Source organism: Trypanosoma cruzi, genomic scaffold, assembly GCF_000209065.1.
Source record: "Trypanosoma cruzi strain CL Brener 1047053517145 genomic scaffold, whole genome shotgun sequence".
In the NCBI taxonomy this organism is placed as follows: Eukaryota; Euglenozoa; class Kinetoplastea; order Trypanosomatida; family Trypanosomatidae; genus Trypanosoma; species Trypanosoma cruzi.
In genome coordinates, this window is record NW_001849571.1 from 230691 (window position 1) to 256992 (window position 26302).

Here is a 26302-nt window from a genome sequence, read left to right on the forward strand (position 1 = left end):
AGAAGGGCGAAGAGGAAACATCATCCGGTATGGTTCCTGTGCGTCTGACTGCGCAGCTGAAGCGGGTGAAGGATGTGCTGGCGACCTGGAAGGAAGTGGACAAACGTGTCTCTCAGCTGTGCACCACTTTACTTGCTCAGAAGATTGCCTCGCCTCAAAATGCCTGCGGCGCTGATAAGATCACGGATGGGCTTGTTGGCTTTTTGTCCGGCAGCTTCTCTGATGGCACATGGAGGGACGAGTACCTTGGGGTGAACGCCACAGTAACGGGGAATGATGGGGAGAAAAAAGCGGCAACAACGGCAACAGTGGCAACTGAGAATTCCGATGGCGTGACCTTCCGGGGAGCGTGGGCGGAGTGGCCCGTTGGCAGTCAGGGGGAGAATCAGCTGTACCACTTTGCGAACTACAACTTCACTCTTGTGGCGACGGTGTCCATCGACAAGGTGCCGGAGGAGGGAGATACCCCCATTCCTTTGATGGGTGCGAAGATGAATGATGGGAAGACTGTACTCCTGGGACTGTCGTACAACAACAAAGGGAAGAAATGGATGCTACTGTGCGGTGGCGGAACGAAGTCAGAGGAGCTCAGCAGCCCTTTGAACCCGGAAAGGGCACACCAAGTGGCCATTGTGCTGCAGAACGGCAACCAGGGCACCGCGTACGTTGATGGTCAGCGTGTGGGTGTGGGTGCGCCGTGTGAATTGGGAAGCACGGAATCCCAAGAGATCTCCCACTTCTACATTGGAGGGGATGGAGGCAGCGCAGGGAGCGCAGGGAGCCGAGAAGGCGTGTCTGTGACGGTGACGAATGTCCTGCTGTACAACCGCCCGTTGAGTTCCGCGGAGATGACTGCGCCTAACACGGAAAGCGTTAATATTCCAAAGATGGATCATGCAAAAACAGAGCCGAGGGGTACTCCGTCTACTCCCGCCGGGCAACAGCCGTCGGAATGGGGGCATTTGGTGGGAAGCAGTAAAGATGCGAGTGGTGGTGTGGAGAGGGCCGATTCACAGATCAGGGAAGTAAATGCCACGGCACTCAGCAGCAGCCTCGGAAATGTGTCGCAAGAAAGTAACAGCGATGCCGGCACCATGTGTGGGAGCGGACTGCTGCCATCGCTTCTGCTTCTGTTGGGACTGTGGTGGTTTGCCGCTCTGTGAGGAGTGACTGGCTGCCGCGTGGGACACTTGCGAGCTTCCCAGCACAGAATTACTTTTCCCGAGGAACTAACTTTTTTTCTTAAGGCGATTTCTTTTTTTTTTTTGCTTTTTTTATAATTGTTTTTTTTTATTGCAATTCATCTTTTTTTTTTTTTTTTTTTCAAATCGTTTTTTCTTTTTTAATCCTTCATCCCCCATCCCTTCTCTTTTTTGCTTTTGGGGGCAATCACTATGGACACTTTTTTCTTTTCTACTCTTCCCTCTTTTAATTGTTTCTTCTGCACTCTTCCTGCGAGGGGTGCCGTGTGTTTCCCGCCCAACTGCTCCACTCGCACACCCACCGACACGCTCATGACGACGGCCCTGTGCGCCTCGCCTGCCGCACGCATGAGGAGGGGCCGCGACGAACGGCGCGCTGAGGGAGCCGTGACGTGTGGGCGTGCGACGAGGGCCTGTGGGGCGGAGCACACATTTCTTTCCCTCTTGTTTTGTTTTTATTGCGGCCAGGGCGGGCAGACACCCGCAGCGCCACACACACACAGCCACACCCTGCCGCCGTGTTTTTAAGATTTTTTGCTTTGCGTGTTCATTTCACGCGCTGGCAGTCCCGTCAGCATTTCTCTCCCCTCTGATGATTTTTTTATTTTGCTGCGCTCACTCTCCCGATGGAGTGACGCGACTCCCGTCATGTCTGCGTGCTTCTCTCAGTCCATGCACACACACGAGTGACTGTGCTCTGCGGGCCGCACTCACGCGCCAATGAGAGGGCTGAGGGGAGCAGCAACACGCAGATGATCCCATGAAATATAAACGATGCGCGGACACATGGAGGGTCAGACGGTTGAAAGACATGCAACTATTTAATTTTCTTTGTGGGCAAAATATGTGCGGACAGTTTGGTGTGGCCACACGGCAGCGAGGCGATTTTTAAATTTGTGTGGAACAGTAATGGACGATTTCTTTTTTCATTAATAATTATTTTGTGTGATGGGGTTTATATAAGACGAGGGGGAAAGTTTTTTTTGTTTTAAATAAATCTTGTGTGAATTGCCACTGCTTGGGCTGCAGTGCAGTCATGAGTTTGAGCGGTCTTCTTCTTGTTGTTTCCGTTCTGCGTCTCCGCTGTACGTTTTGTGCGTCCCTCCACATACTCTGCTCTCTTTTCTACTTCTTTGCTTTGTGTTTCTGCAGGCACACAACAACCACACACACACACACACACAAGATGCACATTGCAGTGGGTTTGAATGCTCTTTTTGCAGTGCATGCTGGCAGTTGCGTGTGGCGGCTGTTGTCTTCTTCCGTGGGCATGAAGAGGAGGGAGGTGGAGGGAGCGCGCAGCCCGAGTCCCTTTTCCTGCGGGTTTGTTGCACCGCGTGTGACTGCGTTGAGTTGGGCTCCGTGTCCCATTGAGAGCGGGATGGCAGTAAATTTGGGCTTTGCTTTGTTACTAGCTGGTGGTGCACTGGCGCGTGTGGCTGTTGTGGCGGGTGCTTGCTCCGTGTGCGTTGAGTGGTGGCTGCGGTGCTTTGGCCATTTCCCTGGGGCTGTAGAGATGAGCTGGGTGGAGATGGTGGTGGATGCCGTCTCGTGGTGTGTGAACTGTGCGGCTGGGCCTGCTGCGCTTTCCTCATGTTGTCTGCTCTCTCTCTCTCTCTCTCGCTGTATCCGCTGTGCCCCGTCCATCTCCCTCTAATTGCATTCTTTTTCTTCTGCCTCACCGATCAGCTGTCTGGCTCCGGCGACTCCACTACGGGTGATGACTGCGATTGTGACGGTGCGGCGCCGTGTTGTGTGCGCCGTGATGGTCCTTGCGCTCTTTTGCTGCTGCTGCACGTCCGTGTGTGTGACGGCTGCTGGGAGTCCTGGACATGTATCTGGTGATGCGGATGCGGTGGTTGTGCCGGTGGATGTGCCGTGTGCTCAGAGTGACGGCAGCCTGATCTATCGTGTGTGTGTGTGTGTGTGTGTGCTGAGGCTCAGCATGAGAATTATACTTTCAGTGGCTTTGATGTGCGCATGCATAGCAGGAATGGTGAGCTGGGTGCTGTGTGCCATTTGGCCAATGCGGTGCACACATGTAGCAACTGTGCTGCCAGCCGTACAACGAAGGAGGAAGGGGCCACCGTTGCCTCCACGATGAATGTGACGGCACATAAATACGCCGGCCCTTATGAATTGTGGCGGCGTCAATTTTCTCCGATGGAACCATCCATCCGCCTGCACGGAGCGGCGATGCTGACCAGACAGGCATCTGTCAGTTGCCGCCACCCCGTGAAGGGAAGGATGACACAAAATCTGGTGGGACAACTGCGCCGCAAGTTAATGCTGAGTTTGCCACCAATCCGAACGAAATGATGGTCCCGATTGCATCCAAGAAGAGGCTTTTCTTTACCTATGGTTTGAAAATATTAGTGGCGTCGAATGGTTCCGGGATCATTTCTGTCACTTATGGCGGCAGGGAACACGTTGCCGCGGTTAACACGTACGAGGTGAATGAGCACAACGCCACTGGACACAAAATCTCCCGTTTTAGAAAATGGCGTTGCAGGCAGTGGATTTGTTGCTGAGAGTGATGCGGACGGATTGACTCAACGCAATGCCTCTGGACACGAAAACCCCAATTACGAGAATTCACCGCGCAGTATTCCGGAAAAGGTGTGAGTCCCGACGACGGCTTTGCCCTGCTCTACGACGCGAAATTGACACTGCGAGAGTTAACTGTTGACGGCACTGCGCGTGCGTGTGTTGGGAGTGGCTGCTTCTTTTGGGTTTGTGTGGATTTGCGACTCAGCACGGAGGACATGTGCCGCGTTTCCTGCGTGTTTTCCTTTATTATTTACGTTTTACTGTTGTTTTTCGTTGTTCTCCTGGAATAATGAGTGTCCTTTATTATTTCATGGTCGGTTGCTGCACACCGTCATGAGTGACATGTTTCCCCCTCTTTTTGTTTGTTGCCCACACGCGGTGCCGGCGCTGCGGTTGTGCGTCCCGCGGACTGCGCGAACCGATGAGTGGAAGAACAGGCCGGATGCCGCAATGAAATGTGAAGGATGTTGTGAGGGCTCATGGAACGGTATGTTTTTTGTTTCTTTTCTTGGTGCGGGCAATATATGTATACACAACCACACGGTTGCATTGTGCTGCATGGCACATGAAATAAAAGTCCTGTCCAATTGTTTTTTTTTCGTTTTAAGTTTCCGGGAGTTTTGCTGGACTCCCAACTCTTTTGTTTTTCTTTTTTTGCTGTTGTGTTTTTTCTTGCTTGTTTAACTTCTGGCTTGAGGGGCGGTGTGCGAGTCCTGCAGTTGTAATGATTCCGTCTGTCTTTTTTGGTGTGCGCTTCCTCTGGCTGCTGCCATTTAGTACCATGCGGTGGCTGTCCGTGGTGTGGCTGCTGACTCTCCCTTTGCTTTCTCATGCTCTTGCAGAAAGAATTCACTCTATTCAACAACGATAGTTTCGATGATGATGTGCCGTGTGTTCTGTGTCTTTTTGGCGTTTACACTGCTGTGCTGCTGCTTGTGCGTGTTTGCCGCGGAGGAGGAGGAGGAGGAGGAGGAGGAGGTGCTGCCGGTGGATGCGGTGTGTGCGGCTGACGGTGAAAAAGTTGGGCGCTGGCAACTCCGTGGGAAGTCACTGTGGTATAACTGCACGGCTGAAGCTAGCGGTTTGGGAAGGATGATTTGCGGCATGGGCGCTGGAAACTGTGCACCGGAGGATGTTAAGAGACGTATTGAAAGGAATGCGGAGGATGGCGTCTTCGAGATCAAATTCCATACGCCCACTCCAGGCCGGGTGAAGAGTTGGTGGGAGAGTAACGTGGAGCCGAAGCCGGCCACCGTTGCAAGTGGTCCGGCCAATCCTCTGGAAGAAAGACCTCCGGTGGCTCGAGAGGAGGAGGCTCCTCGTGACACCACCACAATAAGTTCTGAATCTTCTCCTGCCGGCGCTGCGGGCAAGACGGATCCTTCTCCTCCTGAGACTTTGCAAGCGCAGAATTCCGCTCCCTCTGGTGATATTCAAGGCGCTGCACATTCTACTTCTGCTGCACCCGAATCCCCACCAGATCCGGAGCCCACAGAGAGCGGCGACCACTTCTCCCATGACCCTCCAGCGGGACGACAAGAAGAGACTGCTGCTGCGCCACCGACTCAGTTGTCCCAGACCGGCGAGGACGGGGGTGCAGCGGAAGGCGCCGAAGGGGAAACCGCCACCAACACCACCGACGCTGCCACCAGCGAAGTAAATTCTACGGCGGCAGGCATGCCGGCTCCCCTTTCCTCTGCGACCCCAACGAAGGCGCTGGAGAACAGTGTGGGGAACGACGCCTGCTTTTATGACACCCGTCTGCATACCCGGCTGCTGCTTGTTCTGGCTGTTCTTGCGTACGGGACACTGGGCTGAAGAATTGAATGCGGGCTATAATTGCCAACGCTCAGCCACAGTGATCTGTGCGCGTCTTTTTTTTTTTTTTTTGCTTCATTTGCTTCTGCTGTTCTGCTGTGTGCTCCATGTTGCTGCTCCCTGTATCCGTCACTTGGCACGCATCTCAGACACACTCATATGCAATACACGCACGCAACTGTTTACGTGGACATATTTCTGCGTGTGGGTGCATGCACGGTGGAGCCATTTGTTGCAGCTCTTTTTTTTTGTGTGTTTTTAAATTTTTAATTTTTTTATTTTTGCTCAGTGTTCTTTTTTTCTTTTTACTTGCTGCGGGACGTTGTGAGTTTTTTTCATTTTTTAATGGTTTAAATTTCTTAATTTTTTCTGTTCGTTTCTTTCATCTTTTACTCCCCCCATCCCTTCTCTTTTTTGCTTTTGGGGCAGTCAGTATGGACGTTTTTTTTTCTTTTCTACTCTTCCCTCTTTTAATTGTTTCTTCTGCACTCTTCCTGTGAGGGGTGCCGTGTGTTTCCCGCCCAACCGCTCCACTCGCACACCCACCGACACGCCCATGACGACGGCCCTGTACGCCTCGCCTGCTGCACGCATGAGGAGGGGCCGCGACGAACGGCGCGCTGAGGGAGCCGTGACGTGTGGGCGTGCGACGAGGGCCTGTGGGGCGGAGCACACATTTCTTTCCCTCTTGTTTTTATTGCGGCCAGGGCGGGCAGACACCCGCAGCACCACACACACAGCCACACCCTGCCGCCGTGTTTTTGTTTTCTGTGGATGCGTGTGTGCTGCTACCACCGTGCGGTGATGGAGAATGGGGAGCTGCACCGGACGTAGTGCCGTCCAGCTTTGCATCCTCAGTGTCTTCTTTACTTAATGGGTGTCTGCTACATACCGACATGAGTGAAGTGTTTCCTTTTCTTGTTTGCTTTTTACTGCCCACTTTCGGTGCCGGCTCCGCGGCTGTGCGTCCCACGGAATGCACGAAAGGATGATTGGAAGAACAGGCCGGATGCCGCACTAAATGTGAAGAATGTTGTGTGGGCTGGTGGAACAGTGCGATCTTTTTGAAACGTAAATTTCCTTTTTTTGACTTTTTTTTCTTGTTGCAGGCAATATGCATACACAAACACATGACTGCATGGTACTCCCTGGCACATGAAATAAACGTTTTTCCGAATCAGTTGTTTCTTTTTTTCTTTTTTATTTATTTTTGGGAGTTCTTCTGGACTCTCACCCTTTTTTTTTTTTGTTCTTTGTAAATCACTGATGTTCATTTTCTTTTTTTTCTTTGCGGTGTTCACTGTCGCTGAGTGCTTAGGTGTCCCGTTGAGTGTCTCTCTGGTAGCTGTGCTGTTTAAATGCCCCCAAATTTTTTCTCCTTTCCTGCTAGAGGCGCTGATGTCCGCGACGAAGATTTTTTGTGGTCCCCATTGCGATGGCACGAGGGTGACTGGGTGCCGGCCTGCTGAGTGCACTTGGAGGGAGCGGATGGTGTGCGCCGTGCCTCACTGTGGGTGGGACGCCACTCGCCACGACCTGCTGTGGGGCGTAATTCCAATCCGTCGGGGCAGAGAGAAGTAAGGGACAGCGCCGTGGATTTGAATTCGACTCGTCGCTCTTGTTGCGGCCGCTTTTTTTTTTTTTTTTTTTGTGGTGCGGCGTGTATGGCGTTGCCTCTGCGTGCGTTGTGCGGCGGGCTTCTCTTCTCCATGTCTTCGCCCTTTTGTGTGTGGAAAGCTGTGGGAGAGGATATGTGCGGGAGAATGAGCGTGGGTGGCCGCCAGCCTCGCCCTGCGCATTGGGGGCTTCCATAGACGTTGATTTGCTTGACGGCGTTTTGCGGCACCCAGGGCGTAGCGAGGAGGAGGATGAGAAGGGTCTGTTGTGGGCAGAAGGTGGATGGACGGGACAGTCCCCTTCCGTGTCCTTCCCCGTGTCGTTGGCAGTACATACTGAGAGCATAAATTTGAGCGAGTGCGGGATGAAAGGTTTATGCCGCTTTTTGCGTGCTACTCAGTCGTCGTCATTGCACGCTGTCGTCACGGTGCGTTGTGGTGCGGTGCCGTTTGATGAGGGAGGGGCGCGATGCCACGGCTGCTGCTCACCACAACCATTTATTGCCTTTGAACCGGCATTGTTGTTTTTTTCAGTTTCCGTGGCTTGTTTTTTTTTTTGTTTTTTTTTTTGAGCTCGCGTAATATTTTCTTTTGCTTCACGATGAATTTGTTGTAGGAGCTTTGATTTTGGTGCCTGCTTCACGGCGCCTCGCCTTGTGTGTCGGTTGCGGTGCTTCCACGTGGTGCCAAGGCTTTTGATGGGGTGTTTATTCTTCTTTTTGCGCCCTGCAGCCGACCTTGTTTGGTCATGGCGACAGCAGTGGGATTCTGCGACTGCGCGCTTGCCGTGCGTGTCTCATCTTTTGCCGTTGCTCCCTTGCTGTGTTGGTGGGGGAGGAGACGAGCGACTGCGTCGGTGGAGTTGCGCCCCAGTGGGAGAGGGAGGGCACTGACCGCTGCTGACGGTGACGGTCTTTGCTGCAGGTGATCTGACGGGAAGATGTCACCGGTGGCACAATCAACCGAGATGGACGTGTGCCGCACTGCATCTCCCACCCCTCTCTTCATCCCCTCCGTCCACTGCAGTCACACGCCACACGCACCGCACGGCAGCGGCGCGACCACCATCTGGATGTCTGTGAGCCAATCGGAATGCAAAGTCGGTGGGAACCCTTGTTTCCCGTGTTTGAGTGCTGCCGCCGTACTTCTTTGTTCTCTTCTTTGTGCGATGCCGTGCGCGCCTGGTGCCGCTGATTGCTGCGCAATGCCGAATCGCGTGAACAAGAAACGACACTTTGACTGCTGGCGACCGGCGAACTCTCCACTCCACTTACGCACCACCAACACCAACACCTTTCGGACGCGCTTGATGGCTGGCGGTTGTAACGCTGCCACATGGTCTGTCTCGGCTCTTGTGTGTCGTGCACGGCACCGGGACCGCCCTGTGATGCAGCCATTCGACAACAGGAGCGGTGCCAGTCGTCATGTTTCTTTTTGCCGGGATTCCGCCACTCGGCACGGTGGCTGCGTGGGGTTGTGTGGGGGGTACGAGGGCGATTGTTTTACTGACTTGATTGCGTCTGCGCTGCTTTGTGCCGGCAGTTGTACTGTGATGGGGATTGTGTATGACCGGATGCCTCTGCGTGCTACTGTGCTTGGTTACTGTTGTTGCTGCCTTTTATTCTTATTTTGAGCGTGCAGTTAGAGATACTTTTGCTTGACCAGCACAATTATCGTTTCAAGGTGTTAGGGATTACTTGCATTATTAGGATTAGCAGTAGTGGGATAACGATCTGGCGGAATTGTGTCACTGGATTTGCCATCTGTAGGAAGGGATTTTGAAAGCTGGAGTTATGGTCGACGGGACGAGTGCGACACACCACGAAAGCCCTGTTGACACTTTTTTGGGTCATTGGATGTTGTCTGCGGTGTGCGCGTGTCCGCGCAGCCGACACCGTGTGCGGCGCAGGGCCATTGCGGCTGTACGTGTGGCGCTGCTCGTTGTGTTGGCGCTGGCTGCTGCTGCGCACGCGGTGGTGGTGCGACTGCGTGGCGGTACGGTGGACAGAGCCATCACGGTTGGCCGCGCCGTGGACACGGTGCTGATGGACGGCGTGTACATCACGAACGGCGTGGCTGTGGTGTTCGACGTTGCGGCGATGCTTCCCGGTGCGCTGCGCATTGAACTGAGGAACTGCGTGTGCGACGGCGGTGCGCAGATCTACGTGCGGGGCTACAGCGGCGAGCCGGCGAGTGACCGGAGCCTGGAGGTGAGCGTGAGCGGGCTGTCCGGGAGCTACTGCTCGCTTGTGTTTGTGCACAACCTGCCGGCACACACGAACGTGACGGTCCGTGACTCGACGATTGTGACGGCGGGCCCGATGCGCTACTCGCAGCTGAGCGGGCTGACGGACGCGGTGGCGTCGCCGCTTGTGCTGCACGCGAATTCGCTGTCGCAGACGCAGCTGCGTGTGAGCAACACTGTGCTGAAGTCTTTGCAGGCGGGCGGGTCGGCGGTGTACGTTAGCGGCGGCGTGGATCTGCTGTCGAGCGCGGTGGTGCTTGACGGCGTGTTGCTGGAGGCGTCGGGCGGTCCGACCGCTTCCGCGATGCATGTGCCATCCTCGTCGCGTCTCAGTCTGCGGAGCCACTCGGTGTTCTCTGTGACGAACGTCTCGGTTGTGAGCAGTGGCGGCGGCTTTGTGCTTGGAGAGCGCCTCGCGGTGTTTGAGTCGGTGCTGCGCTTTGTGGGCGTCGAGGGGTCTGTTGCGTCGTCGCTGGTGCGCTGCGACGGTGGGATGGTCGGTGCCGGCGGGTGGCTGGACCTGCACGACGTGTGGGCGGTGGGCGAGGCGTCTTCTGTGGCGTCGCTGTCGGGTGTGACGCTGAGCGGCGGCACCGTGTCGATTGCGCGCTGCACTGCCACCGGCGCTACGCTTGTCTCCGGGCTGGCGATCACGAGCGGCGTCGTGTCGGTGCAGTGCAACCGTGCCGGCGGCCGGGTGCTGCAGAGCAGTGCGGACTACCGCATGGCCGGCCTGCCCTCCGTGAGCGTGGTGCCGTGCGACGGCTGTGCGGCTGCGCTGGCGTGCTTTGATGCGCTGACGGCGTCGTTCTCCGAATGCGTGTGCGGCTGCCGTGCCGGCGGCGTGGGCGAGGCGTGCCTGCCGTTCGACGTGCCGCCTGCGAGGTCCGGCGGCGGTGGTGGCGGTGCGCAGGGCTGCATGAGTGGCGTGACGCTGACGGAGTCCGTGACGGTTGGCGGTGGGCGTGCGACGGCGTGCTTCGACTCGGTGGTGTTCAGCGGACCGATCACTGTGGCGGTGGACCTGCGCTTGATGGACGTTTTCGCTGACGCTTTGAACGTGACGCTGCGCCACTGCGTGCTTGCGGGCGGTGCGCAGCTGCGGATTGGTGGCCTCAGCGAGAGCACGGCGCGCCTGGTGCCGCACGTCCTTGTCAACATGACGAATGTGACGTCGCTGGAGGGCACGATCGTGCTGCATGGCGCGATGCCGCTGCACTCTCGAGTGCTGCTGGCGAACTCAACGCTGCGCGCGACGGTTGGCGGGTCGCAGTACGTGCCGACGACCCCTGGCTACGCGGAATTTCGGTGCGGCCCCGCGCTTGTCCTGGACGGCTTCCGACTTCTGTCGACGCGGTTTGTCATGACGCGGTCGACGCTAGCGTGTGGCGGGGGTTCGTGCGCTGCGATGTTTGTGGAGCGCGGCCTCGGCGCGAATCTGTCCAGCGTCTTTTACATGGACAACTGCGTCGTTATGTCGCAGTCGCACGTGATGTACGCTCTTGCGTCGGACCTGCGAGTCAGCGGCGGCTCCGTGTTCTCCATACAGAACAGCTTGTGGAGTGCGCCGAGCACCGAATACGGCAAAGGCGCGTGTGTGTTTGGGGATGTTGTTGTGGATGGCGGCAGCGTGCTGCAGATTGTGTCCAGCACGTTCCTTCTCGGCTTCGCCATGCTCATTGCAGAAACGCTGACTGTGACTGACGGCAGCTGGCTGGTGCACCGCAACAACGAGTTCCGCACCGCCTACGTCGTGCACGTGAATAACTACTACGGCATGGTGTTCCGCGATCAAAGTGTGTGGTCGATACTTGACAACAACTTCATGTACGGCTCGTACTCGTCCTTTGCCTATATGACAAGCAACTGGTCACCACCATCCGACGCGCGCCCGATCATCTACGGCATGTGCAACGAGGCAAAAGGCTCTCCTGTGACGGATTACGAAGAAGAACTCAATATTGGAACGCCCGTGACGGTGTTGGACTGTGGCGCGTGCACCGTGGAGGCCGTGTGCTTCGCTGCGAGGACGAGCAGCATCAGCGGCTGTGAGTGTGTGTGCGCTGCTGGCGGCTACGGTGACACTTGTCTGCCAGCTGCGGTTCCAGACGGCCTTGGGCCGCTTCCGCTCCTCGATGCGGAGGACACGGAGGTCCGCTGCGTGCACGGTGGCAGCATCAGCTCTTTGGACGATCTTGATCCCGGTGCGCGTGGGCTTTGCTTCGTCAACGTGACCTTCACTGCTGCGATTGTGCTGGACCTGTCGTATTTTGACGCGCCACAGAAGACACTCAACATCACGCTGCTGCAGTGCGTCCTCGTGGGCCTGTCGATCAAGGGGAGTGGTGCGCGCGTGCGAGTGAGCGTGACATCCTCGATGCTGGATTCTGGTGCATTGGAGTTTGAGGGTGATTTTGGCGCGAGCTCCCAGATACTGGTGGCGGGCAGTACGATTGTGACGACGTCGGACCACGCCATTTTATTTGTGAAGTTTACTCTCAGTGCGAATATGACGCTGCTGCTACTTGACAACTATATTGAGGCGAATAGGTACGCAGTCTGTTTCATCAATGCTGTTGTTATTGATGGTGGCGGGATTATTGTGAAGGGAAATACGCTGAGTACAACGAAGGATGATGACGGTGTGGAATCATCTGTTTGCGCTAATGCTGTTGCTGTGAAAAATGGCGGCTACTTTGAGGTGGAGAACAACACGATGGGCTCGGCTAATGGCGTTTATCTTTTTGGGGATGCCACCGTGAGCTCCGCGGGGCTGCTGCGAGTGGCGGACTGCACCTTCGTTGGCGGGACAGAAATTTTTGATCCCGCGCTGGTGTATTTGTCTGGCTCGGTGACACTCGAGGGTGGTTCGCAGTGGCGTGTGGAGGGAAACAGCGTGGGTGCAGCCTCAGTATTAACCATTCAGTATTCCTGGCAAAGAATTTATTTGTCGGGCAGCGGCACCACCGTGGTGCTTGCAAACAACCGTCAGGTGGAAGGAAGCGCACTTTTCGCCAAGCTTTTTAAATCGAACACGATTGTGGCTTTACCCGCGCGCTTTGTGGTTGGGTGCAACCTGCAGGGCGATGAGGAGGTGTCGTACGAAGATGTGTTTCCGGAGGGCGTGGAGGTGTTCAGGTGTGGCACATGCAACGATGACGCGGCGTGCTACATGCCCGGGACGGAGTCGGTGGACCGCGGCTCGTGCTTGTGCAGCTGCAAGGACGGATGGCACGGCGCGTTGTGTCTTCCCTTCGAGGTACCCGACACGGTTGTGCCGCCCGTAGCGGAGAGAGCCGTCGACGGCGATACGAGCTGCGTGGTTAAACGGACGCTGACGAGCCTCACGCTGAACTTGTGGAAGACGCACCACTGCTACGTGGGTGTGACATTCAGCGGCATGGGTGCCGTGCTGACGTTCTTCCTCAACAGCATGCCGCTGCATCTCCCCATCAACATCACGCTCACCGGGTGCACTTTCCGTGAGGGTGCCGCGCTGCAGTTTGTTGGGGGTGCTGAGGCGGCCGAGTCAGCCGGCGTCCTGATCCGCGTGAGCCAGACGGTGATGCGGTCCTCCGTTGTTGTGTTTGCACTTGCCCTCCCGCAGCACTGCGACATCGCCGTCACGGAGGTTGACGCGGTACAGAACTTCGAGTTCGAATTACCGGGCACTGTGAGCAACATGTGTAGCGTATTGTTGCTGGGCGACGTCGTGTTGAGTGCGTCGACGCTGTTGGTCGGCAACGTCAAGGCGCATGCAACGAAGCGTGATGCGTTTGGTTTGTCCTCGACCGGGACGCTGACGCTGGTGGGTGGCAGCTCGCTTTACGTGCGGTACTGCAGCTTTGAGGGCTACAAATACCTGTTCTACGTGTACAGGCTCAGTGTGAGTGACCACTCCGTTTTTGCGCTGCTCAACAATACGATTTTCTCCGGGGTAAGTCTGCTGTATCAGCACCACGGATTCAGCGTGTCGGATCACAGCGTGTTGCGCGTGGTGGGGAACAGCGGCTCAGCTCGTTACGCCATCTGTAACGATGACTTGTGGACTGTCCAGCGGTCAAGCTGGTGGGACTGGCGCGACAACGACGTGGAATTGGGTGCGATGTTCTACGACACTGAGTCCGCTTTTGTGAGCATTGACAGCAGCAGTGCTGTGACGCTGACAGGCTGCAAGATGGGATCGACGGGGTTGTCTTTGCCTTTGCTATCGCAGGCTGACGCCGGCTACCGGTTCGTTGCTGGGTGCCTGACGGTCGCGGGACGGGAGGTGACGACGGCGGCAGAGCTGGAGCTGAACGGCATCACCAACGTGACGACGGTTGCTGCGTGCGGGGAGTGCACGAAGGACGGCGACTGCTTTGCTCCGCTGACGACGGCGATCAAGGACTGCAAGTGCCAGTGCGCTGCTGGAGGGCACGGCGATGTGTGCGTCCCGGCGCCTGTGCCTGCTGGTCCGCCACCGCCGCCATCTCCCCCGCCACCGCCGTCACCGCCCACACCACTGCCGGCACCGCCGGTTGGTGAGTGCATCAGCGACATGGTGTACCCCGAGGTTGCGCAGTCTGTGGGCAGCGGGCTGTCGTGGCTGTGCTACCGCAACGTCACGTTCAGCGGGGGCGGCATGAGCCTGACGGTGCTGATAGGGGTGATGACGGGCGACGTGGCGAATGTCACGTTCGATGGATGCACGTGGAGGGATGGTGCCGTGCTGTTGCTGTTGGGCAACGCAGACGCCGCTGTGGGGTCGCTGAACATCGTCGTCACCGGCAACACTTTCCGTGACGCGCTGCTCAGCCCGAAGGGTGGGTTTCCACCGCACACGAACATCACGATCAGCGGGAACCGCTTCACGGTCACGAGGCTGATCTCTCGGTCGGGTTTGGGCATTAGGAGGCCGTCATGCTTTGTGATGAATGGACTGGTGGTCAGCAATGGCTCTGCGGTGGTGCTGAGTGGCAATGTGTTTCAGACCGTAAGGGCATCGTCAAGCGCCATTTACGTTGTCAGGTCTGCGCTGAGGGTCTCGTGGCACTCCGTGTTTGCGGTGGTGGGCAACACGTTTCATATGGCTGGCGGTGACAGTACGCTGATAAATCTTGAAGGGTCTATCCAGTCCTTGTCGCTGAGGGTTCTGAACAACTCTGCCGTGGTGATCCGAGGCAACGTTGTGACGAGGCCGGTGAAGTACTTCATGTTATTTCTTTGGGCATCACATGTGGAGTCCCGGTCAGCGGTTGTGTTTCAGGGCAACGAAATGCAGGGAACCTTGGCTGTTTTTTATCCAATCCATTCCTTCAACATCTACTACAACTCCTGGCTGCAGTTGAGCGGCAACCTCTGCCGCGTGTCTCCACGGGATGCGTTTGCTGTGCTGAGTCCCACGGTGAATCTCCGCGATTCCACGGTTTCTGTGTCCGGCAACCGATTCATGTCCAGCAAGGGAATGACCAAAGCACTGAGGATATTTTTAGAGACGAGCGATCTCACAAACGGAGCGATTTTGGCTGCGTGCAACACTGTGAACGGCGAGGAAGGAGCAAAATACAGCATCCCGTCCGCGTACAATGCCACCATCTTAAACTGCAGTGATCCATGCACCCTTGCGACGTCGTGCTTCCCTGCGTACACGACGACTGCCTCGAGTGATGGCTGCGCCTGCACGTGCGCTGAGGGCGGCTACGGCGATGCGTGCCTGCCCGTTGCTGCTCCCGAGCCACCGAGCACCGACGGCGCCGACTTGTGCGTGCAGGACGTGCGTGTAGATGAAGTGGTGAACGCCGGTTTCGGGACGTCGGTGGTGTGCTACGTTGGTGTGACCTTCGCGGCGGACGTCGTAGTGGACGTGGAGGCGATGTCGGGGAGCGTGCGCAACGTGACGCTGGCGAACTGCACGTTTTTGGATGGAGCGAGCCTGTACGTTGTTGGGTGGCTGTCCGACCCGCCTGCTGGCGAGCGCGCCGATGTGTTGATCAGCGGGCTTGAGTCGCGTTCCGGCGGCGGTGTGGTGGTGGCGAACCGATTTCCGCCGGGCTCGCGCGTCACTGTGGTGGACTCGGTGCTGATTGCGGAGGCGCGTGTTGCGTATCGCGGTGCCTACGATCTTGGCGACGCGTCCGCGTGCCTCGTGGTGCACAAGGTGAATCTGACTGGGAGTGTGCTGACCATTGCGCGCACGCATGTAGCGGCGGTGTTCCGCGACGCTGTTGGCGTGTTGTTGGTTGGCGGCGTGGCGCTGTCGTCGCGCGGTGCGCTGTACGTGGACGGGCTGTCGGTGCAGACGGCGCTGGGGCGGTGCGTGTCGGTGGAGGGCGGCGTTGCGGCCAGCGGCGGCTCTGTGGTGGCGTTTGTTGACAGCGACTTCCTGCTGTGCAAGCACGCGGTGTCTGTGCGTGGGGCTGTGAGCGTGTCGGGCTCCGCTGTGGCGCTTGTGCGGAGCGACTTTGTGTCGACGGAGGACTACGCGGTGGCGTTTTATTCGACGGTGAGCCTTGCCAACGGGTCGATGCTGCTGGCGAAGGGCAACGTGCACGACGGCGTCTCGAGGGAGATGCTCTACGCCACTGGCGCCGTGACCGCTGCTGGGAGCACGCTGAGCTTTGTGCGCAACCGAGCGCTGCTGCCGCGGATGCTGTCGGTGAGCCTGTTGCTTGCGGCTGGGGCGCATGTGAGGGTGGCGTGCAACGACGCTGGTGGACATGTCCTGTCGACGGCGGAGGAGTACGCTGCGGCTGGCTTTGGCGACGCTGGGAGCATCGACGTTGTTGGGTGCGACGCCTGCGACAGGGACACTTACTGCTACGCTCCCGGGACGGCGTCGGCGGTCATGAGGAACGGTGTGTGCGTGTGCGTGTGCGGCAGCGGCGGGTACGGCGAGGCGTGCGTGCCTGTGGGTGCTCCCGCGCTGCCGCCTGCTGCGGGCACTGCGTCGAGTGTGTTTTTCCGCGAGGGCGTGACGGTGCGGTCGGTGTTCGTTGTGCCTGCCGGTGTGAGCGAGGTGACGCTGCGCCACATTGTGCTGGACGGCGTGAGTCCGGTGCTCTACGTGCCGTGGATGGCGCGGGACGGCGTGAGGATCGTTGTGCAGAACGTGTCGCTGCTGAACGGCGCCGTGCTGTACGTGATGGGCGGAGGAGGCTTGCGCGGGGCGGGGGCGGCGGGGAGCGACGAGAGCGGGCCGGTGGAGCTGTCCGTGTGCGATGTGGAGGCGCTGAACGGTGCGATTGTGCTGACCGGCACATTTCCTACGGGGTCCGCGCTGACGGTGACGGGCTCCCTGCTGGTTGCCGCGAGGTCGACGCCGCTCGTGTATCTTCCCGGCTCGCAGTCCTCGCCGTACGCACCGGTGCTGGTGCTGTCGGGCCTGCGGCTCGTGCGGTCCGTGCTGGTTGTGTTCGGCGTGGCCCTCGTGACCGTGATGACTGGTGGGCGGACGGTGGTGGTGGACGGCGCCGTGCTGGAGCTTGTCGGTGGCGGTGTCGCACTGGACGCGGCTGTGTTCGGTGGCGACGTTGCGTTGTACGCGAGTGCGCGCGTGGTTGCGTCGGGGGGTGCTGTGCTGCGCGTGTCGGGGAACCAGGTGTACGCCGCGCATGGGTTGGTGTTCGACAGCGGGGTGGAGGCCAACGCTTCCGCCGTCGTAGTGAACGACAACGCCGGTGCGCTGACCGATGGCGTGCTGCTGGTGCTGCGGGGGTCGGCGTCGTTTGTGTCCGGGTCGTGGTTGTCGGTGCGCGGCAACAGCATCAGTGGCAAGATTCTGTCGGTGCCGTCGTACCCGCGCAGTGCGGAGCTCGTGCAGAGCACACTGACGCTCCACGGGAACGCCGGTAGTGGGCCTCTTTTGATGGACGGCACCGTTGCGCCTGTGGGCGCCGGCCGAAAGTTCGTCGTGGGGTGCCTGACGCTCAACGGGCAGGCGCTGCAGCCGATGGACTACAGGTCTGCCGGCATCATCGGGGAATTCCGCCCCGTGGCGTGTGGCGTGTGCGACGCCGACGTGCGCTGCTTTGCTGCTGCGACGAGGGCGATGTCGGGGTCGTGCCGCTGCCGCTGTGCTGAGGGCGGGTACGGGCGCGACTGCCTGCCGGTGTACCTGCCGCACGTGGACGGGTGCAACCGCACGCACGCCCCGCCGCTGCTGAGCCACACGGCGACGCTGACGGAGACGCGCAGTCCGACGCCAACGTGGACTTCAACGTGGACACCGAGCCTGAGCGCGACGCATTACAGTCCGACGCAGCACGGGCCGACAGAGACACTGCAGGTGACGGAGACGGTGACGCTGTCGCCCACGCGTACCCCGACGGCGTCGGTGAGCAGCACGCTGTGGTGGAGCGACGTGGCGTGCCCGACGCTCGCCGTGACGACGACGGCGGCTGGTGGAAGCCTGACGCAGAACGACATCCGCGGCAGTGGGAGCGCCGTCCCGACGCTGCTGATGGTGGCGCTGCCACCGCCGTTTCGGTGGGCACGCGACCCGCAGATCGGCACGCACCTGAGCTTCGTGCCGGTGTCGACGGCGCAGCCGCGCGGGTTTGGTGGTCCGTGGGGAGCGATGCTGCGCAACGCGACGTGGGTGCGCAACTCGACGAATCCTTCCACCGTCCTGGAGCTGGCTGTGCCCGTGCACCGCGGTTACTTCATTGGTGCCGACGAGACGATATTCATTCGCTGCGACGCTGTGGCGGTGTCCGGTGGCTGCAAGGGAGTGCTGCTTGGGTCCTTCACGATCACGTCGAACACGCTGCCCGCCGCTGCCAGCGTCCTCTCGGCGATCACCGGCGTTGTTGCGGGCGCGGCGGCTGTTGCCGTGGTGGTGACCGGCGGGCTGGGCTCCATCCTGGAGATGCAGGCGCTCGGCGTGTTCGCGAGGATGTCATGCGCCTCGGCGCAGGAGCGTGCGAGCACCGTTGCGCTGCCGTACTTCCTGTCGGTGTTTGCTGCCCTTGACCCGCTGTGGATGGTGGTGGGCAACGCGCTGCTAGCCGCTGTGTTCGGGTGCGTGCACTGCGGTGTGACGGCGGCCTTCCAGCGGTGGCGCGGCGTGGACGCGGCGAGTGCGTGGGTGGCGATGCGCTTCCCGAGCCTGACGTACGTTGTGGCGCACGCGATGCATCTCGGCATCTTTTTCGGCTCCGTGCTCGCACTGGCGATGCCCGGCGCCCGCGTGCAGCACCGCGTGATTGGTGTCGTTGGCGTGCTTTACGGTGTGGCGTTCCCTGCTGGCGTGTGCTACTTTATTGCTCGCCACGTGGGCGCGAGCTTCGAGGGGTACTGGCAGTTTTTGAGGAAGCCGCTGCACGAGCGCCTGCTGTACCCCGTCGGGTATTGGTTCCCTGCGGCGCAGCAGCGGATGTACGGCAGCATGCTGACGAACATGAGGGGCAGCTACGTGTACTGGTGCGTGTTCCAGCTGTCGGTGCTGTGTGTGGTGGGCCTGATTGCGGCTGTTCACCCGCCCGTGGGAGGCTGCCACGTCCAGTACTTCTGCATGGCGGCTGTGCTGCTTGCGGGTGCGGGCGTTGTTGCCTTCACGAACATGATGCGCTCGGCCTTCCTGACGGTGATGCGCGCGGCGAGCTTTGTGCTCCTTGCGACGCTGTGCCTGGTCAGCGCGGCCAACCACCTTGCGCCGAGCGACGGCGGAGCGAGGGCGTACGTGGCGATCGTGCTGCTGCTGGCCACTGTGGTGCTTGCGATCGCCGTGTACAGCGTCGTTTTTTGGTACGCGGAGGACCGCCACTGGCAGGAGCTGCGCGAGCCACGGCGTGGTGTGCTGGAGGCGCTGCTGCGCGATGACGAGGAGAGCGACGAGGAGACGCAGAAGCTCCAAGAAATGACGTCATCGTTGTACGCCTCAGGCACCACCGTTGCGTCGTCGTACCGACCACCCACACAGCAGGAGCTCATGGCCGGTGACACCCGCTCAGACGCACAGAGCGTGCTCGACCGTGCATCCAGTGCGAGCCGTATGATCGATTACGCCGCCATGTGACGTACACCACGTGGAATTAGTAAGTGTGAGGTGCTTGAGGGGCCACGGCTGTGCTGCGCACCACAGCCATCTATCGTTAACAGCACAGACAGTGTCGTTGTTCGTTTTTTCTATCGATTTGTTCCTATTTTGAGCGGGTGCTTTCAGGAGTTTTTCCCGTTCCACGATGACTGTGTGGAAGGGGATTGAGTTGTCGCTCTTGTTACTCCTGATGTTGTGCTGTATCGGACTGTAATTTCATGGAGTTGCGTGCGAGGAACTCAACGCTCATTTTGTGCAATGGAAGAAGGATCCAGTGAACCGCCTAGTGGAAGTTAATGTATTGCAGCTCTGCCTTACCGCGGATTTGCATGCAGGAGGCATTACGGCTCTCAGAAGCAAAGGGGCGACAGAGTAGTAGCAGGGCTCCGGGTTTCCAGGAACGTCTTTGAGCGGGATTATGTATTGAGTTGCGACGCATTGTCGTAATTCCAGCCTGTTCTGGTGTGGCGAGTGCACAGGGGTGATCGATGTCTCTTTAGCGGAGGAAATGACGGACCAAGCCATCCCAGTCACGTTCCACACTTATCCTCGAGCGCACCACCGCCATGGCAAGATCCCTCAGGTGTGCACGTGGAACGTGGGAGCCTTGGATGACGCGGCATTGGGATTTGTTGCCCGTTACGGCCCGCTCTTTTTGTGTGTGCAGGAGGTGTGTGGTGTTAGCCTGGAGAGTACGATATTCACCGAGACTTTTTCCACGGCAGCGTGCATCTATGCGACTTCTCGTCGAACCGTGGAAGCACGCGAACACACGTCGACGGTTCTGGATCACCTGGCGACTCACATTGTGGACGTACCCTTTTTTCTTGCCCGCAGCACCGAGGAGTGCACCACACGGATGCAGTTTGTGTTTGGCGACTGCGGCGTATCCGAGAACGAAGCATGTGATGCATAAGCCAAGGAGGCGTCCGACCTCACACAGCTCACAGACACATGGAGCACCGGCATCGTTGCATTGGCCGAACGTATTATTTGTGTCCGACAGCTCAAGCCAGAAGCTTACCGTCCCACCGTAACAGGCGACTGGGAACCGACGCGCACGGACGCCACCCTCACTCGTGGGGAAGAGGCCGCACTGGCCTGCTTTCGCACCGGTGTTTCTCACGAATACGGATGGCTGCCACGACCACTGCAGCCCGCCATCACGAGCACATGCCGTTGGTGCGGCGCGGATGCCGCACAGCAGGCACGCCAAGAAGTTCGCACGGAAACGCCTCTTCCTCTCGCTGACCTTACCCCGCCACGATCCGACGCCCGGCAGACTGCCCGGTGTGCGGCAAGCACTGCAGCTGCCGCACTTGTGTCGTGACGCAAATGGTTGACGCCCATGGCATTACGCGCTCCCAGGCTCTGCGGGAATTTGATTTTCCCGGTGAGCCGGAGCCGCCAGAAATCCCACCGGAACCACCGCCCAGCGCTTGAGCGAGGACGAGAGCGAGAGACGGCGCACTGATCGCACCTCCGCCGCAGACTGCACAGCCCAGGCCGAAGCCACTCTCATGCAGTTTTTGCACGGCGTCGTACGAAAAGCAAGCCGGAATCGTACCTCATCTTCGGCACTTCCACAAGCAAGAGTTCCCCCGACAAATAGGAGGCGCTGCCAGGAATATGAAGGTCTGACGGCATCCACCCCGTTGGAATGCACGTACTGTGAATTCAGGGCTTAAGCGAAGGCGCGACCACTATCCCGCCTAAGAGCACAAGAAAACTCCAGAACAGAGCGACGGTCGGCACCGAAGAAGGAAGCACTTCGTAAATGCCCTTGATGCGACAGGCAGGCGGGCAATGCCGGGGGATTGGCCACCCACACACGGCACAGTCTCTCCGACGACAAGAATGTTACGAAGCTAAAAATGGAGATTAAATGGCCACGCGCTGCAAGGCTCGAACCTCCGCATGAAGAACATCAAACCCAAACAGAAACCCCACCTCCGCACAGGAGGAGAATGCCACCGAGAAACAGTGCACCGTTTCCCTAAAATGGCACACACACATGCCCTGATTAACGTCACGCTGTCGCCGATTTCCCGACGGCAGAGAGGTCAGGCCGCCGAGAAGGCGCACGTTGCCCGGTGACGACAGCCCGATGGGATCCCCACCAGTTTATTTTCGCCGTCCAACATGCGAGTTTCAGTGCCACAGCAATGCCTGTCTGACCCGCTACCGCACGGCACGCAACGGGTTATCGAGCCACCGCGCTATCCCCGGGACGGGTGCGTAGCGGTGTTGTGTGCTTCACGGCCTCCGCTGCGGCTCCCACTTCGGGTGCCGGGGCTCTCTTTTACATCTCCGATCGTTGGGCGGACATGCTCTGCGATGGTGGCTGGCGTGTGGGCCTTTGTATTTATTTTAGAAGACACGAGGAATAGTAACAATATATATATATATATATATCAAAAGCGCTGAATAGATATTAGTACCGACATTTACATACCTATCTATATAAATATGCAGCCAATAAAATAGCAATTCAATAAACCAAGAAACCAAGCAATCTGTAAAATTTTAGGGGAGAGAAGGGATATATCCATATCTATACAGATGCATCAATAAATAAGAATAAATTAGCGTTTTTATACTCATATCCTTATCGATATATCTATACATTGATCGACTCTTATTTTCATATCTATACCCCTCCATGTAATTTTTTCACCGTCTTTTTTTATTTGTGGCATTTTGCTTCCGTTATATTATGTATTCTTCTCCCGTGAGTTCATTCTTACTTTTTTAGAGCGCATAGGCATTCCGTCCCACGGACAAAGTTTTATACGCACTGAAGCACCCCATCGGACAAAAGTCGCAAGGGGTTTGCGAAGCCCATCCAAATTGAATGATGATTGCTATCTTCTTTGATCTCCTGAGGAGCTGCGACGTGTGAGTGCGTTGCCCCTGCCACCCAACACAATGACAACTTTCAACGAGCAGTTTGCAGGCACATTGTGCAGTTTTCTTGAGGTGTAGCCCACACCTGTATTTTGGGAGTGAATGCACGGTGTACCTGTAGAGGATGCTGAGGGCGGCGTCAGCGAGGCATGGGATAACATGTACTCCGGAACAAGTGTGTGGCGTTGGCCAGAGGAGGTCTTGTGCCAACGGCACCACTGATTGATGGCCATTGATTTTGGGGCTTTGAGCTTCGGTGCTTTGAGGAATTGAGCGACGCTGGCTGACCAGGTGCCACTCGCCATCTGATCTCTCCTGGATATGGCTTAAAAGACGGTGTGTACGCATGCAGAGGGGGGAAAGGAAATAGGACATTGTGTGGACATGCACGTGGACGTGTCAGATCGTCACAATATCCCTCAACAAGTGTGGAGCCCCCGACTTGATGATTCGACCGTCCTGATAAAACTGTCTGGGGTGGAGGTGAGTGCGCTGACTTCCTTTTTAACAAGTTTTCCTTCACCTGACAGGCTGCGCAGCTGACGTGGAAGGACATCATGCGCACCTGATTCCGGCGGGTGCGATGCCGTTTCCCACATTTGAGGGCAACTTCCCCGGTGATTTACTCTGCCATCCTCACTTGTTTCCCTTGACGACACGACGCAACGCGGGGTTGGTGCTGAGCGACGAAGGCCTTCCGTCTCGCTTGGAACCAAAACGGAGAGCCCATGAAGAGGCATGCTGCTCGCGACTGGTTGATGCTTTGCCTGGGAGGAGTCTGTTTGCCACCGTGGAGCATCTCTCATTCGCTTGATTGCAGAGCCCTCTACACATTACACAGGCCTCGTGCTCCTGAGTAATGCCGATAAGGGCGGATCGCATGGTGGTGTTTTATTGCTGGAAGGCTCTGTGAGGAGGAAAAATATTATTTATTCTTTCTTCTTCCTGGACGAGACGAATCCGTTCTTTAATTCAAGTACGAGTGCGTTGTCGCAGTTTTTGTTGGCCGTTGGTGGCTTTGGTGTTTATTCCAATCAATGGCTCTCACTGGCGATTCCAAGGCCTAATATCGACTGGCGTTGTCGTTCTTGGGCCCACGTTGCTTGGCCCATCAATTATTTGTGCAACTGGACAACAAAGTTCCCTGTGAGCGTGGATCATGTTTCGCGGAATATGGCCACAACAGCTGCTGACCGGGCTGGTGGTTGTTGCGTCCTGCATGACTCTGACGATGTTCTTGTGGATTTCACTTTTTTGCGTGTAAGTGATGTTACATCTGTTCCTCGTCGTGTGGCAGAGGCCTGAACAAACGGAGGATAGGGTGTTGTGATGAAACACAGCACCGACAACCCTCGTGTTGCTCATCTTTATGCTCGTTTTCACTGCGGTCCTCGACGTGGGAAAATTTTATTTTGTGCGGTATGGAGAGCACTCATCCGGTGGCATATCGCCGTGTGGTGGTCTCTGGTTTAAAGGACCCTGTGGAATAGTTTGTGAGGGCGAAGGGTGATGGCAGGACCGTCGTGCCCGCACAGAAGGAGACGAGAACAGGGTGGTTGATGTGCTTTTTAACATTGCGCTTTCAATTGCGTCATTGGATGCGTGCAGAGCAGGTGGCTCTCCGGTGTCTGTTGGCTTCACGGCCAACCCGCTGGCCCCTTCTGAAGGGCATTCAAGAGCATTTGTCCTCTCAGGGAGTTTCTTCTGTGTGGTCCGCACACTGCAGTGTCTGCTCCATTGGGCCTTTTCTTTGGTGAGAGGATGGTCTGTTGCACTTCTTGGACCTTTTTGGAGGGGGAGGGTCATGGGGCAACATGCCCACCGTTTCGGTGTTGGCGCACCACGTACTTGTGGCCGCGTTACGCAGGAGGCATGATCCTTTGTGGCACGATGAAAGCAACGTGGTCTTCTCCTTTTTAAGCAATGAACGGTCTTCTTTTTATGTTGTTTAGGTGTCTCTGCTGGATGGCGAGTCTACAAATGGTTGCGAGGGATGTGCGGCTGCAGGGTTTGAGTGCCGCTTTTGGTTTTTTTTCTGACGGGCGGTGTTTAGGAATTACAGGCGCTTGCAGATGTCATTGCCGGTGTGAGGGCAGGTGTTTCAGCCACCCGAGGCGCGGCTGTTGGGAAAACGAGTTTCACTCTTGCGGTGGAGGCAGGCATCAAAGAGGCGAATGTGCGGGCTCACCACCCTACTTTCTGTACTGTTTTGCCGCGACGACTGGATCTGATCGCCAGCCACATTTGGCCGTTGCCATGTGGCCGCAACGTTTTCCCGAAGCGGTCGAGAGGCCGCAGGAAACGGCAGTTGTATTCACCCGTGGAAGTGTCACGGGGGAGGAAAATGCGGACCTTTCGGCATCTAGCATCTCGCTGCCTTTTGATGCCATATTCGGTGAGTCCGTGGGTGCTGTATGACGCTCCTGCCTTTTACTGGATGATTGGAACTGCTGAAATGTGGAGGGTATTTGCTGCGCCTTCTTTCGCTATCCTTGTCGCACGCCGTGTTCGAGATGGTTTCGATTGCTGCATTGCATGGGGTGCTGCAAGGCGATACTTTATGCCACGCGATTGTGTTGTGGGTGCCATGCGGTGGAAATATTTGACGTCGTTGAGGTGCCCTTGGAGGGTGGGAGTGGCGATCCTCCGGCGCGGGTGATCACTGACAGGTTCACACGCCCCTTTGAATTTGCTGTCCCTTCTTTGTACTTTCATGAACTGACCGCGGATATTGCCGAATATATTCAGGTTGCTGCGGTGCTCCATACATTCAAGGTGTTGTCCTCCGCGCCGTCAACCTCGGCAGTTGATTGACCGGTTTCTTTGAAGGATTCGGGAGGAGGATTCGTTCAATTTGTTCCGCGGCTGGAGTCTATTCCTTCATTTCTGTCAGTTAGACACGCCCACACCGTTACTTTGCGTTCTCGTCCCTCAATGGGAGGAAAGGGTGATGACGAACCCCGAGAGACGGTGGCTCTTTTTGTTGCATCGCTGAGTCATCGTTTAGCGGCAGTTGATGCATCAGCCCTTCCTGAGGGTCGGCGACAGAAACTCCGTGGCTGAGACGATTTGGATGGGAGTTCACAGGGGCAGAATGCGCGCCTTATTTCCGTGCTTATGCCGATGGAATGCAAGTATTCGTTCCTTCCCGTGATGCCTCGTGTGTGCCATGACACTCCATTGAGGAGAGCACGAGGCGTTAGTGTCCATTTTATTTAGTTAGGCGCCACGGCTCTTTTTAGGTGTGTGATTCGACTGTGTGGTGGGTCGGTTGAGGGGGAGTACGTGAATGGGCCGCGCTCACCCGACTGCTGCGCCTCATTTTTCTGAACGCCCGACCAAATTGCTGCTCTCCTTTTGCTTGCTTCACCGGGCCTGGCGACCCCCTGAGGAGCGGTGCGACGGCGTGGACTGTCGGGCTACTGAGGAGGCCGTGGCTGCGCAGGATGTCCTGCGGAATTTTTCTACGTTTCAGGACTACTGTAGAGAAGAGGACATTTCATGCCTCCTCCACGTCCAGGAGAGTAAATGGAGGGACCGCGGTTGTGGGATCTCACCTCACGAGTGTCTGCGCTCGTTGATCGCGTCGACGGTGCGCTCTGTGTGTCTTCGACCACTGCCGAGACATCCCGCCGTGTTTCTTCCGGTGAACGGGAAAATCCACCGACACTTCGAGGGGGTTGCGGGGGATATTGCAGCGAGGAACGCTTTAAAGGTCCTGCAGTGAGGGAGCGGTGCTTGCAAGGACCCCGCAGCACTTGGGATTCTGCTCGCTTCTAATTTCTCCTGGCTTTCTGTTGGTTGGTGCTGTTTGCCGGAGGGAATCTTGGCCCGTGCGCAAACGTCAGTGTCTCTGCTTCTGTGTGTGGCCTCACAGTGCCTGAGCCGTTGTTGACGGGGAGAGTAATTACTGTGGCGGTTACGACGAAGCGGATGTGTCACGCCG

At 57.4% G+C, this 26302-nt stretch overlaps 3 protein-coding genes and 1 pseudogene across 3 annotated transcripts, besides 11 other annotated features; all 4 read left to right on the forward strand.

Moving 5' to 3' along the window:
• On the forward strand, positions 1 to 1163 carry Tc00.1047053511599.10 (trans-sialidase, putative; the record flags this gene model as incomplete). Its single annotated transcript, XM_809803.1, has 1 exon — positions 1 to 1163. A coding segment is annotated over one exon (1163 nt), but the record flags the coding sequence as incomplete, so codon positions are not given.
• Positions 1 to 3764: a sequence feature (heterozygous, Esmeraldo-like haplotype).
• Positions 1252 to 1324: a sequence feature (T-rich).
• Positions 2367 to 2386: a microsatellite.
• Positions 3113 to 3135: a microsatellite.
• Positions 3765 to 26302: part of a sequence feature (areas not merged during assembly with more than two copies in the genome that could not be assigned to a particular haplotype) that runs on past the window's edge.
• On the forward strand, positions 4629 to 5570 carry Tc00.1047053511599.30 (90 kDa surface protein, putative; the record flags this gene model as incomplete). The annotated part of the gene is made up of 1 exon (XM_809804.1): positions 4629 to 5570. One exon carries the CDS (start codon positions 4629 to 4631, stop codon positions 5568 to 5570), a length of 942 nt encoding a protein of 313 aa, XP_814897.1.
• Positions 4703 to 4731: a microsatellite.
• Positions 5810 to 5877: a sequence feature (T-rich).
• Positions 7705 to 7757: a sequence feature (T-rich).
• Tc00.1047053511599.40 (dispersed gene family protein 1 (DGF-1), putative) lies at positions 8980 to 19428 on the forward strand (the record flags this gene model as incomplete). Its single annotated transcript, XM_809805.1, has 1 exon — positions 8980 to 19428. The coding sequence occupies one exon, from the start codon at positions 8980 to 8982 to the stop codon at positions 19426 to 19428; it is 10449 nt and encodes a 3482-aa protein (XP_814898.1).
• Positions 13888 to 13950: a microsatellite.
• Positions 16572 to 16593: a sequence feature (GC_rich).
• Positions 21845 to 21864: a microsatellite.
• On the forward strand, positions 22166 to 25996 carry Tc00.1047053511599.61 (annotated as a pseudogene).